The 14,529-nt window shown below is 35.3% G+C and overlaps 2 protein-coding genes across 2 annotated transcripts; one reads left to right on the forward strand and one right to left on the reverse strand.

Moving 5' to 3' along the window:
* The first annotated feature begins 794 nt into the window (after positions 1-794).
* LOC141825395 (protein BREAST CANCER SUSCEPTIBILITY 2 homolog B-like) lies at positions 795-11,843 on the forward strand. Its single transcript, XM_074712778.1, has 22 exons — positions 795-984; positions 1,065-1,220; positions 1,343-1,483; positions 2,406-2,546; positions 3,734-4,679; positions 4,829-4,866; positions 4,949-5,067; positions 5,162-5,316; positions 7,446-7,568; positions 7,639-7,875; positions 7,954-8,035; positions 8,130-8,180; positions 8,259-8,334; positions 8,446-8,557; positions 8,643-8,714; positions 9,740-9,923; positions 9,997-10,179; positions 10,485-10,627; positions 10,706-10,768; positions 11,029-11,245; positions 11,546-11,713; positions 11,793-11,843. Exons 1-22 carry the CDS (start codon positions 795-797, stop codon positions 11,841-11,843), a joined length of 3,648 nt encoding a protein of 1,215 aa, XP_074568879.1.
* A 1,596-nt stretch (positions 11,844-13,439) lies between these two features.
* On the reverse strand, positions 13,440-14,039 carry LOC141822820 (uncharacterized). The gene is made up of 2 exons (XM_074710139.1): positions 13,701-14,039; positions 13,440-13,588 (listed from the first exon to the last, which is right to left on the reverse strand). The coding sequence occupies exons 1-2, from the start codon at positions 14,029-14,031 to the stop codon at positions 13,530-13,532; spliced, it is 390 nt and encodes a 129-aa protein (XP_074566240.1). The 5' UTR covers positions 14,032-14,039; the 3' UTR covers positions 13,440-13,529.
* Positions 14,040-14,529: the final 490 nt, after the last annotated feature.

A 14,529-nucleotide genomic window follows, 5' to 3' on the forward strand; every position in this document is an offset into this window, starting at 1 on the left:
GGCCAGATTTGATCTCTCTTTCATTTCTTTTGTATTTTGTTTTCTTAGAGATTTTAGTTTTTGGTGTAAGAACTTATTGCAATTTTAAAGAACAATTTGCTAGTCGTTTCTAAGACAATTTGTTTTCTTGTGTTTATTACAATATTTTAAGGATCTTTTTGTAGTATTTTCATCAATGCTAACACAAATGCTCCATGACCCTTAACGAGAGAGCATTTATAACTCCCGGTGTATAATTGAGTTGGTTATTATGAAGCAAATTTAATAAAATGGATAAGGATTGAATCTCGATGAAGTTAAAATAGTACTCTCTTTTATAGTGATTAATTGTAATTTTTTGATTTATTTTTTTATATATGATTGTGGAATTGATTATATAGAACTGTTAGAGTGATCGATTACGTGGGAGCATTTATAAAAGGAAAGATATTTTTAAAGAATATTTTTAATGTTTAATAAATTTTAAAATATCTATGATATTTTGTTAATGTTAAAATATAAAATAATATTTTTACTCTATTGTTAAGAATGCCGTCAGGTTAAAATACTTATTTTACTCGATTAATGGGGGAAAAATATTTTAACAATAAAACATTGAAATAAAACGTTGAGTCTCATTTTTAGAAAAAGCTGATAAATAGTTAGAGATACTTTAAAAATTATTTTTAATAAAAATATATACTTTTGGTTTAAAAAAAAAAGAAAGATCGAAATAAATGGCGCTTATTCCACCGTTTCCCGCCTACTACTCTCCAAAATCGATCATCCTTCGACGGAGGAAGCCCTAACGCCTAATGCCGCTGCCGACCGAGCTCCCGACTTGGGAGATACGACCTGCCGCCGATGGTCGCTTCCATTGGGCTGTCGCATCCGCCTCCGAGGTATCTTCCTTCCCACCAGCTCCGCCTCCCAATACCTTAACTGGCGTCGACGACAGCGACCGCGGCACTCGGCTTCCTTCGTTGGCAGATCTCTTGATCCTAGGTAACTCCTCTTGCCCCAGGCTAAAACATGATCGTTGTCTATGAATCCGTTTCGGTTTGACTTTTCTTTCCAAATCTCAGTTCATACGCAGATTCCGGTAGGTGTTGAGGATGGCCGTGCAGACGGAGGTGGGATGCCGATTTTCCGTACGGCGTCAGGAAGATCGGTTTTCGTAAGTGACAGTTCGGTAAATAGAGCTAGGTCTGTTCTCGGTGAAGCTGACAGTAATAACAGAGGTGAATTAGTATTCTCAAAACTGATCGAAATATTTAGCTAACCTGCAAATTAAGCAATTTCTCTCTTTTATCTCTTCAGAAAAAACTAATTTGTTCAGTTTGCTATATTTCGTGCTTGTTAGGCAATGAAGCTCATTCAGAGGTTGGCAATAAAGACAACGATTTCCAATTGCTTTATACTGGGTCTGGGAAGTCACTTGCTCTAAAAGAATCTTCAAGTAAGAAAGCAGCAGCTATTATCGAAGGACATCACATAAGGGAGGGTAAGTTGATTTTCTCCATTCTTGTATGTTGTTGAAGAACATGTAGAGAAAAGAGTCACTTGAAAGTAGACAACTAAGTCAATGAAGCATTTATAGGAAATAATGTTATGTGTAAAAATAGGCTGACCCTACCTCAGATGCTCCCTCTTAGATACAGGATCAACCCTAAAAGTTCAAATCTTTTAATAAACACAGGTAGAAGAGATTATCTTGAGATATCATACCCTAATAATTTCCCAGTAAAGAGCCACCATGATATCTAATCCTCATTAATTTACTTGCCACGGTCACCTTTTGACTATGAACTCTGTTGCATGCTATTGTGCTTTGGGCCTTCTCCTTTTCCCAAATTCCTGTTCCATCACATTTGCTTTGATACAGTAGCAACTACCAGATAAAGGAACCTAAGAGAGGTTGAAGAGAGACCAATGATGAGCTATCATACCCTCTCCTGTTCTTCAGTCCCCTCTTGTACTCCCCTTCCATTGATTCAATGTTTTCTCCATCAGTACATTTCATGTGACACTTGTTGATCTTGTGCTAGCAACATTCAGTCTTTCCCTTTGTGATCCTTGTGCACAACTCTGTGTGTGGATGTAGTATTGCCTTAGCTTGAGCATCAACGCACCTTCTTCCACATCCACTTTGAGCCTTGGATTTGGTGTAGGGTGAATCTAAACTCTCTTTAGTGCTAGCTTCCTCTGCTAGTAGAAGATGGGTTAGAACCTAGAAGACAGTGCTTCCTACACTATGGTCCCTTTATTTGCTATTGTATTTGAATTTAGTATTTACTATAAATACTAAGATTGTTCACATGCATCACAAATGGAAAAGACATTTTTAGTTTACTTGTATATGGATAATCTCTCTCTTGTGTGAAAAAACTTGATTTTAGTCAGTTAATCTGTTTTGTTTCTCTTAGGTAATGAAGCACATTCAAATACTTGTATTAGAGATAGTACCCTACCGATCTTTTGTACTGCGTCTGGGAAGTCAGTCACCATAAAAGATTCTTCAATTAGGAAAGCAGCAGCCATCCTTGAAGCAAAGGATGTGAATGATGGTAAAGTTGCTTTCTTCTTTGTTTAATTTTGTTTGAACATATGGCATGAAAAGTTACTGCCATGTGACTTTGAGGTCACAAGTTCAAGTGCAAGGTAAGACTGCGTACAATAGACCCAATGTGGTCTGACCCTTCCCCAAAATTTCGCATTGGTGGGAGCTTCATGCATTGGGATGCCCTTTATATGGCATGGAACCGAAACATCTGATCATGTTGTATAGAATCAATTCCTTAAAGGTTGTATACAATATTGCATTTGGACATTTCTGGTTAAGTTATATCAAATAATAAATCTAATTAATGAATTCTAATTTTAGAGAAATAAAACGTGAAGGCAAGCTGAAGCTCACTGTCTTAAGGAAAAACATCTCTCATGTTAGTTTAATCTGGTTCTCTCAACAGCCATTTAATTGATTTTTTATTCTGTCCTAAACTTCTGGTCTTATGCTGTACTTTTTGCCTTTAAGATGTGCACAGGCTCTATATAATCACTAAATACCATATAATCTAGTAGAATTAGCTTGATACTCAGGTTTTCCTTACTGGATTTGGAAAACTGTTATCCTTGATTCATCTCAATCAAAAAGACTGTTTATTCTTTATGTAAATAATTTGATAATATACTATAATCATTGTTTACTTGCTATGCACTATAGATGCCTCAGTTTTAAATTTTGTTGCAGAATTGCTCACTATAGCAGATTTTTTTTTAAAAAACTAAATCATATACATAGTTGTACAAATAAAAATAAGAACATTCTGTTTTAATATGCATTGTGTTATACATGGAAATCCACTGAATGCATTGGTTTTCTTTGTTTCACATTGTTATCAGTAGAAATGTTATTGCATCCTGTTAAAGAAACACAGTACAACTTTCTTTCTTTAGTAGAAATCGGTATCAGCACTGATTTGAAATCATCTAAAATAGTCGGAGCAAATGCATGTAGTTCATATAAAATATTCAATAACATACACTCACATCATAATTACAACCAATCATACATGAATACATGGCTAGAAATTTGTACTGATGCTAATTGCAAATGATGTTCCGACTTTTCTTTTTAAGTATACACATTGAGTGCTTTCATGGCATTTTGTTGGTTTAGATTTTCCTTTGCTACAATTTTTTTCCCAAGTACTTTGTAGGTTTTTTGAGACATTGTAATATCTTCAAATTGCAGAACAATTACATGAGCAAGGTAACAGGACTTTCTTCAATTCCATGTTCCAAACAAGCTTGGGTAGAACTGTAAATGTATCTTCTTGTGGTCTCGCAAGAGCAACTACTTTATTGGGCTTGGAGGAAGATGACAAAATTTTTGCCTTAAAAGGTTTTGGAAGTGCACAAAATCAGGATTCAATGCAGATCATGAAGGGGGAAAGTTCACATGGAATTTTGTCTCGGAACATGAGTTGTGTTACTACTAGCACACGAATTGTTGATCCTTCCAATGTTCGATTAGTTGAAAGAAGTCCAGATAACTTTTTAAAAGGTTATTGCTCTGCAGGAAGCCATTTAAATAGTGGCCAATTACAAAAGACCCTAGCACATAAAATGGATTTTTCTAATTTTACTCAGTCACCAGTTAGGTTCCAAACAGCAGGTGGAAGGTGTATTTCAATTTCCAATGATGCACTAAATCGTGCAAGGAACCTTCTCGGGAACTCAGATATTGGAACTTTGGAGAACAGCAGACTCGATCAGTGTTTGTCCTCCAATTCGGGAAACAGCAGTAATCCTAATGTAACTTTCTGTAACAAGGAGAACATCTCTTATCCTTCTGATTTAGAATCAATAAGCAAACCTGTCTTCAGAACCCCATCTTCTATTTCCAAGAGAAAGCAACCATCATCTCACACCTGGAAAGTTAAATCTGAAGGTGATGTGCTAGACCAGGGAATTGACAGAAATTTTGCATTTGGAAATGATTATTCTGGCAAGAAAGCATATATCAATAAAAAGCCTGAAAAAGATAACTTCCATTTATCTAATAACTCCATTGCGATGGATGACAATCCTATGCATGGACCTCTGGTTGAGATATCAAACAATAGATTTAGTAGCAGAAAGTTGCAACCTGGAAAATTGAGTTCTGCCTCTCCATTTAAACGGCCAAGAAATTCTAGGTCAATTCAGCTCCTGAAATTTACCTCTTTCTATATCCTATGCTTTCCCCATGTTTTTCAAGAAAAAATATTATGCTTTTGCCATATCTTACATATTATGTCATGCTTTCTCATAAATAAATTAACATGTTATGCTATTCATCATATAGGTTTGCAACTCCTTTGAAGAACACTTCTTTGGCTACTGGTAAATGAGTGGAATATGTAAGAACCAATAGTCCTTATGCTAACTTTTGGATCAAGATATTTAAGGGTAGTAAATTTTGTAGGTTTCTCCAAACTACCAACACAAAGTAGCTGCCACAGTCAGATCTCTACTCATTACCCATGTCATAAAAGAAAGAATATTAAAGAGTTCTTTGGTGGCGCACCAAGACATCAACATTTGGTACCAATGCTGACCTTCAAGTTCATTTTTTGTTTTTGATGCCACCTTTGCCAGAAAAAAAACTCATTTGTGTTTGAATAATGCTTAAACCTAGTTGGGATCCCTATCTTCTGGAGTCAGCAGCATGAATGCAGATAATGTACTGAACTACAAGTTTCAAGATGCATCCAGTCATGATGGGATTGGCATAGAAGCTTTTCAGGATATGCTGTTTCAATCTGGTGCATCATTATCTAATGCAACAAAAGAGTGCGCCTAACTGTTTCTTGGAGCTTGTATTTCTTTCTTGTCATCATGGATTCTATAAACATCTTGTTCTCCGGTTTAAAGTATATGTATAAAAATGTTTGAAATTTTATGTGATGATTCTAACTAAATTGCTTTGTTTTTCTCCTATCCAATAGACATTGTAGATTTGTAGTTAATTAGTACTATTGTTTGGTGCAACAACAAAGAACTGACAAAGATTGTTTGATATTTTCCTAAAAAATTAATGTCTTTACACGATCTCATTCGACCCACTCAGCTTCATTCTTTGGATATAACTGATAATGGCCTATTTTAGTTCAGTGAAGTTTGTATTTTGCCATTCATTTGAGTTTGTTTTATTCAACAAAAATCAGATGCTTATTAATTTTATCATTAACAATGACATCTAATGTAGACTACATGCCAATGAATTATTCTTTTTGAATGGTCCAGTATGACTTCTTCCTTATGTATTTAGCATTTACATTTTATAGGACTGCTATTTTATTGGGCTATTGATTGTTCATATGGCATTGCTCTGGCATACAACTAAGGTCAATCCTTCTATACAATAGAGAGGTTACTTAACACAAAAGAAGGTTGAGAAGTGAAATTTAAATTAAAACTAGGGTCACAGTAATGAACAACCAAAATATGACCATCTACGATGAGATCCCAAAACTAGGGGGTTTGGTCCACCCATTGTATATACATGACTGTAAAAGAAATTTCTCCTACTGCCTCAAACATACATGGCACAATGACAATGAAATACAACCACAACTAGGCTTTTTTTTACCTTGGTTGTGGCTGCATGAGATAGACTACCACGAATAGATCGACTCTTTACCTTGGTAGCTATCCACTGCAGCCATCCGATATGTGATTCGGTCTCAAGGGCAACGGCATGAGGGAATACCTGCTGTTCAATCTTAACAGAAGTTCCTGAATTGAATTTGAAAAAGGAAACCAGGAGGGATGGCTCACCAGCAGCGAAGCAAGGGAGAAACGCCAGTGGCACAACTGATCCAACTATTTGGCTAAATGCAAAATTGTGCTTCATCACTGCATCCACTTCCAAACACCCTTTGCACATATATTCCCTTTTTACTCCTGTGTTTAGCAATGTAGCTAGACTGATTGAGTTTGATCAATAAATTAATAATGGAATCTATATGTAAATAAAAAATATGTTAAAAGAAAACAAATATCATTAAGCTATTATTTCAAGAATACAGATTACTCCTTGTGGCAAGTGTGAATGACTTACTATAATTCATCAGATGTCTACGATCCCAGTTTTGAACAGCCAATGTGCAGATATTTAGGTTGTCAAATTTTGTCTACTTTTCGTTCCTTCTTCACATTTGAACTCTTCATTTACCCCTTCCATATATGTATCAGACACTGATGCTTCAGAATTGACACTGTGAGTGGGCTTTTGATATACCAAGTTTAGTGTTTAAGGCATTAATAAAAAACACTACTTCTCATCTGTTTATATTATAGGAATAAATTGACACTGTGAGTGGGCTTTTGATATCTCTATCAAGCATGTGAAAAAATTTTAGAAACATGCTCCATTTTGAGGTTGAATTTTAGAAGAGGCCTGGGAAAAAGCGCTTAGTCGCATATTATTATTTTCTGTAATATTATAGAATTGGAGACTACAAACATTGCCAAGTTTAGTGTTTGAGGCATTAATAAAAAACACTAATTCTCATCTGTTTTTATTATAGGAGTAAATTGACACTGTGAGTGGGCTTTTGATATCTCTATCAAGCATGTGAAAAAATTTTAGAAACATGCTCCATTTTGAGGTTGAATTTTAGAAGAGGCCTGGGAAAAAGCGCTTAGTCGCATAATTTTCTGGAATATTATAGAATTGGAGACTACAAACATTGGCAAGTTTAGTGTTTGCGGCATTAATAAAAAGCACTACTTCTCATCTGTTTTTATTATAGGAGTAAATCATATGCTGAATTGTCTTTTCTGTTTTTGCCGTTCTATTCTATGTTGTTGCTTATATGCACCACAGTTTGTTTTACATTGCAATTATTATTTTAAGAGTTTCATGTTTTATGGTTTTATTATAATTAATCTTATCTCTCTTGTTGTATATGAAATAGGTGGGTTACAAATCATTACAGATGGATTGTTTGGAAGCTTGCATGTTATGAGAGATGGTATCATAATCAAACTAAAAACAAGTTTTTTACAGTTTCCAATGTTCTTGAGGAATTGAAATACAGGTTTGTAATTTACTCTCTTTCTTCTATTGATAATATGCAGTCTTTGTATATTTGATTTTGTCTGTGTTAGGTATGAGAGGGAATTCAACCACGGTCATAGATCAGCCATTAAAAGAATTTTAGACGGAGATGCATCACCTTCATCTATGATGATTCTATGTGTTTCAGTCATCTGTTCTGCCCACCCAGTAATATCAAAGACCGATGACAAAAATTCTAGGTCTGAAGTTATTAAACAAAGTAACAACAGCAGTTCAACATTAGAGAGAAGTACTTATGATGCCAGAATAGAGCTTACTGATGGATGGTGAACTACCTCGTGTTCCTCAGAAATGCATAAACCAAGTTATGCATGACGTTTAAAACTTCAGTTTTCTTTTTTCAGGTATTCTTTGTATGCTTTGCTAGATGCCCAGCTGTCAAAACAAATTTTCACTGGAAAGTTGTTTGTTGGCCAAAAACTTCGGGTATGAAGTAATCCTTTACTATTAATAGCCCACTAATGCATCTTTCTTTCCAGATATTTAATCATTATTTTTGTTTCAAAACATTGCATTGCAGATATGGGGTGCTGGTTTATTTGGTTGGGCCGGACCTGTTTCATCTCTTGAGGTCAATGTTTGATGCTGTGCCAAGTTAATTGATTTCCAGATAACATTTGGTATCTTCTTATCAACTTGTCTTTTCTAGGCTTCAAAGACTGTTCATCTGTTAATGAACATAAATGGGACCTACAGGGCGGATTGGGCAGAGAAGTTGGGATTTTGTAAGCAATTATTTTGACAACTTTGTTAATATTTATCTTGAAGTGATTTGCTAATTATATTCTGCTTACACTTGTTACAATGATTTACTTTCTTATTCATGAAATATTTAGGCAATTGTCGTGGTGCTCCTTTGTCTTTCAATTGTATTAAAGCTGGTGGCGGTAGAGTTCCTCGAACATTGGTCGGAATTACAAGGGTTTACCCTCTTCTATATAAGGAGAGGTGAACCCAAATTTAACTATCTACTGGAAAATGCTTATAAGCACTGTTTTTGTCTGAGTTATAAAATTTGTTAAATTTTTCTCAGGTTTTCTGATGGTGGGTATATTGTAAGATCGGAAAGGTTGGAAAGGAAGGCACTTCAGCAATACGATCAACGGTACTATTGAATCTTACTAACACTTCTTATAGCAGAAATCAGTTAGTATTTATTTTCTTTGCCTGACATGCCTAAAAAGGATAGAAGATGAAAGACAACTATGTTGATAATTAGATGGTTCAATAATATATTGTGGAATGGTCCCTTCAGTTCTTTGTTTACCATTTATGTATGAGAAGAAGTGGGGCCAGCTAATGGACACTAATAATTCATTTGTATGCTTTTGCACTTCAGTTCTAGTTCCAAAGACTGCCTTATGAATTAGCAAAGATCAAGTTTTATCTGCATATAAGTCGCTGTAAATGGTTCAATAATATTTTGTGGAATGGCTCCTTCACTTCTTTGTTCACTATTTATGTCTGGAAAAAAGTGGCACCAGCTAATGGACACTAATAATTCGTGTATAATGTGCTTTTGCACTTCAGTTCTAGTTCTGAACATTGCCTTATGAATCAACAAAGAGCAGGATTTTATCTTTACTGCCTTTAAGCTACTCTAAGTTACACAAATTTTGCTCAAAACACTCCCAGATTTTGAGGCAGGAAATTACATCCTTTTATACTTGGTACATAAAGGAGTTTCCTCAAGTACTCATTCTGCACATTATTCTAAATCAACAATCATCATCTGCTTCAATGCATGGGTGAGATAGTAGTCTTATTCATGGTTCTATTTAATAAAACATAAGATATATGCATGCACAGAGAATTTCATAAATTATATTTGAGTAGAACAAAAGAAATAAAATTAAATAAAGAATGAAGAGCATCAAAATTGGATTTCTTTTGGAGGTGCATGCTTGCGCATTGTTTTTTTATCTTTAAAATTGCCTCAAGTTTCACCTAATGCATTTTTTAAGGCAGAGGGTATTGGTCCTTGGTGTTTGTCGAAAACATTATTCACGTTGCTCGGTTGGATTTTTTTACTTTACTTATTTCTCTTGTATCTGTATTAACCTTAAGATATTTGTTACAGGTTTTTGACTCCATAATTGTTGCCACTTTAAGCTTTTCTTTCCACTGCAGGAGATGTAGCATTGCAGAGGCTATTTTGGCTGAGCGAATAGATGTGGTTGCTGATGTAGACAGCAATGATGAAGGGGCAAAACTCTACAAAATACTTGAGACAACTGCTGAGCCTGAAGTCATGATGGCAGATATGACTTCACAGCAACTAATTTCTTTCTCAGCTTATAAGACAAAGCAAAATGTGTGTTTGCCATGTTTCATATCAAGTTGGCTTAATCCGAAAAATGTAATGAAGAAGGATGATTTGCTTTCAGGAGATTAGGCAATCTGACATGGAAAAGAAGATTGAGAAAATGTTAAAGGATGCCGGTCTTTGTTCAAGAGAAGTCACGCCCTTTATGAGAGTGAAAGTGGCAGGTTTAACTAGTAAACACTCCTGCAAAAAAGGAAAGTTTAGGGAAGGTCTGATAACAATATGGAATCCAACTGAGGATCAGGTAATGATGAAAACTTTTGCTAACAAGTATTTATGAATATAACGTGTTACCACATCAATAACTTAGCTTGTAGAAGTGTTTCACAATGACAAGAATGAATCTGGTGCATGCTCATTGATTTCTTGGTCATCAGTATCGAAGCCAGCTGTGTAAGGACTGCAGATGCTGTATGCTATGTGCATCTAAGCTGCTTTTTAAAACACTGATCCTGCTAGATCTTCACTCTTTTAAATATTAAACTATCTGAGATTTGCTTTCTTAGAGAACTAATACAAGCTTGTCTTGTTTCTGGCGATGCCAAACAGAAGGTTGATCTTGTAGAAGGAAGAATATATGATGTTGCAGGACTTCTGCCAATGAGCATTGGTATGGGCGTTCTTTATCTACAAGGTGGTGGATCTTCTACAGCATGGAAGAGTTTGCCTTTAACAGAGGCCAAGAAATATGAGTAAGCAAATGCCATTATATTCTTTGGTGCAATGGAAAGTATTCTTGTAAATTTGTAACTTTGTCTACTTTCCTGCAGACCTTTCTTTAAACCTCGCAAATCCATCAAGTTGTCAAATTTTGGCGCCATACCTCTGGCAAGGTAGATCAATCATCTTTTTCAGAATTTATTTGTATTAAGCTTTTTTCTGACTAATGTTAAAATAAAAAATTTGCACAATAATGAACTACACATCAATAACTATCCACTCAAATTGAGCAAAACAATGTACTTCAATTATTTGGCACTCAATTCATTCTAAACCACATGAAAATAACACAATTTAAAAAAAAATGCAAAAGTGTTCAATAACATTTCATTATGTATTCTAAACCCAAAGTTGATTTTGTTGCTTGTTTTAGTGAATTTGATATTGCAGCTGTAATCCTACATGTTGGAGATGTTTGCATATCCGGGCGGCAGAAGAAACAGTGGGTTTTTGTTTCAGATGGATGCACTTGGGACTCAACATTACAATATCAAGGGCAACTTGATTGTCTACTTGCTATCAGTTTCCGCTCTCCATTTACAGGCAATGATTTGTCTGCATTATTCAGTCACCACCATGAAGGAACAGTAGTAAGTTATCACATTTTTATGTTAATCAGTTATTCAATCTGACTCATTCCACGTCTCCTGTCCAATTAACTGTACTCTGATCTTCTGTGAGAATTAGTTAAACTTACAGATAGCTCATACTATGAGTTATCAATTTTTTTACTATTGTTATTTCAAATGTATCATGAACTAAGTTGAAGCCTGTATTTGTTATAAGCTTATAATGTAGTTTGGATAGGTGAAACAAATGTGTTTAGACCTTATTTAAGATGCAAACTACTGCTTAAAACAGCAACTTAACGTTTGCTACATTTCTTGTAGGTTGGTTTTTTTAATCTGGTCAAGCGAGCAAGGGACCAATCAAATCATCTTTGGGTTGCAGAGGCAACTGAAAATTCTACCTATTCTGCATGTTATAATCTTCCTAGTAATTGTCATCTGAAGACAGATGCAACATTTGCTCAGAGATGGGCAAAATTATCTTCCTCAGTATGTTTGGGAATGATGATCAACTTTTGTATTCTTTTTTGATCTCCAGAAAAATTCCTGACGCTTTGACTTTGAGCAGATCATTCAGGAGCTGAAGGAGAGAATTCTATATATAGTTGGACATGATTGAGTCTGAATCTTGGGGTTTCTCGTTAACCAGTCAAAGTAAGTTGCTTCCTTTGTTTTCATTCCTGCAAAATGTTTTTTTTATATATATTTAATCAAAACACTCGCCTCCATATTTCACTGTATATGATTCTTGTTCAACGTGGGTCTGGTTTAGCTTTTTCTGATTGAAACAAATGTGGCAAAACTTAAGCACGTTTTAGTTATACAATGTTTGGATGAAACGTCCCTTTGTCAAATTTAGGGTACACAAAAAGCTTCATAAGAACTTGAAAAAAATTATGATGCTTGCATGCATTCCTTTTATTTTTTGCCAGAGGCATAAATCATTCATAAAATGCTTCTTAAACTGAAGCCTCACAGTGATACACACATTTTATCCATTCTTTGAACCAATTTTTTTTTAAGATCCTGACCTATCATCTGGGTATCACTGTTTTGATACTGAAACTTCTCAATTACTATAAAATTTCTGGCTAGCATATCTGGAAGTGGAATGCAAACTTATCATTTTCCCCCCTCAACATTAAGTAACTCTATCCATTTATCGATGCTCTTTAATCCAGTTGATGCAATAATCTTTTTCTTGTATTTTTCTAGGTTATATGGTTCAAAATCGCCAAAGTTTAGGGACAAAAGATGGGAATTGCTAATTATGTTTTGGCAGCAGGGCTAATCGCGTCAAGGTTTGCAGTTTTACTCTAATCACAAGTGTTAATATTTCTTCCAATTTCGAATTTACCTCACTTCGAAACTAAATGGCAGGGTGCCAGTTGAAATACTAGCGGGGAATTTGTTGTTCAAGAATGTGTATTTAATTAGTAAGCTCTTGATGTTATCGTTCTTCAGTGCTCTGGTTTGTTGGTCCATTGCATTTCCAACAAATGCCTTGAAATATTTGGCATTTCTGAACTATTTGCTTCTCACATATCTATGAGACGTGCCTGGTTTTTTCGTCAATTTATTTTCTTTAATCTAATTGAATTGAATGATCGATAGTTGTCCAGGGCCTTAGTTTTGATTCCAACTAGTCATTGATTTGTTAGATAATACAATTTTTTATTTTGCTTCGAAAATAATAATCTTCATATAACACATTTGCCACATTAAGTTTCTATGCTTCTTTATATTCATCAGTCATCACCTAAATTATTCGACGAAGTGTACAACAATGTTCAATTAAATGCACTTCATTTTCAAAAATGCAACAGTAAACTTTAGAATTGCTCTGCTAAACAATTTATATTTTTTATTTAACTACTGCTTTATTTGTGATTAGCTTATCATTTTCGCACAAAATTATTATCATTATTTTATTTCATATTAAAATTTGAGGGGTTCATACTGGTTAATATTTTTAAGGTACAATTGTTCATAAGATTAACTATTACGAAATATTTTAGTACACTGTGACATATAAATATTAATGTTTTTTTAATGAAATATTAGAATGAAAGAATAAATAAATAAGGTTATTTAATATAAAAAAATTATGTTTAAAATATAGAATGAATAATATGTTCAAAAAGAAACCCGAACACCTAAAGTAAAAAAATAAATAAATAAAGGAAAATTAAAAAGTTGCATCGACTTTCCACGTCCAAAATTTTACATTTCAAATATCAAAATATCCCATATAAAAAATTTTACAGATTCTCCTCCTCCATGGCTCCGTCTTGTTCTTCTAACGCTAATCTTCTATGATGGAAATGAGAAGACAAACCTCGTCCGCTGCTGGAGATTGTTCATCTGCTTATAATCGAACACCAAGATGAAATCCAAGAAACATAAACCCTAAAATGAAGGGGAAAACCCCACGAAATCTTCCCTAAAAGAACAAAATGGATCAAAGTAGAGTGACCTGGCAAAGCAACATGCATCTTGGGCAGGAGATGGTTGATGAGCCCGGCACTGGCTGAATCCTTCCCTTCCTTGCTCTCTTCTTTCTCAGGATCATCCCCAGCAGATAGACCTGGAACTGCGATGCTTAAGTTTGAAATCAGTCGGCTCACGATTCCCCCACCAGATGACTCCTCTCCTGCCTCTTCATCTTCTTCTTTGGGACGGTCGTCGTTCTGCTCGGCAGCTTCTTTCTCTTCTTCATGGCTGTCTTCTTGCTTCAGCTCCTGCTGTTCTCCTTTGGACGAGAGGGAGATGAAGCTCTCGCTGGAATCGATGCTGTCTTCCTCCATGGCTATGGATCTCGCTGCCGCCTGCGATGCGATGGGATGGTATGGGATTGATGAGTATAAATAGACTTGTGGTGCGGAGTAGCCAACGGACTGAAGGTATGTACACTCAGTCGCACGCTACTTTTGTCTTGGTTCGGTGTCATGCTTCGGGATACGTAGCCGGACCACCGACTTGTGGTCGCGATACGGTGGTTCTATGCGGCTGCATAGTCCCATCGTCAAGGGACCATTCTCGGCCGCCGGATTTTTCCGGGTTTTAATCCTAACTGTAGATTGAAGTGAAATCATTCAATTTAAAAGCTCCCCTGCACGGGATCGAATCTGGCTAGTGGTCGGTTTTCCCATATGACCGACTTACCGATGATGTCAAAATTCTTACATTTTAAAATTAATCTTTGTAAAACATTAATGTATATTATAGACTTTAGAGGGTATTTTGAGAAATATTCGAACTTTTAGTGGGTTTTGAAAAGTATCCGAACATACTGTTTTCTCCAA

The sequence above is a fragment of the Curcuma longa genome, chromosome 3, assembly GCF_044706935.1.
Source record: "Curcuma longa cultivar G26 ecotype Majalengka, Jawa Barat chromosome 3, ITB_CL_G26_1.1, whole genome shotgun sequence".
Classification (NCBI taxonomy): Eukaryota; Viridiplantae; Streptophyta; class Magnoliopsida; order Zingiberales; family Zingiberaceae; genus Curcuma; species Curcuma longa.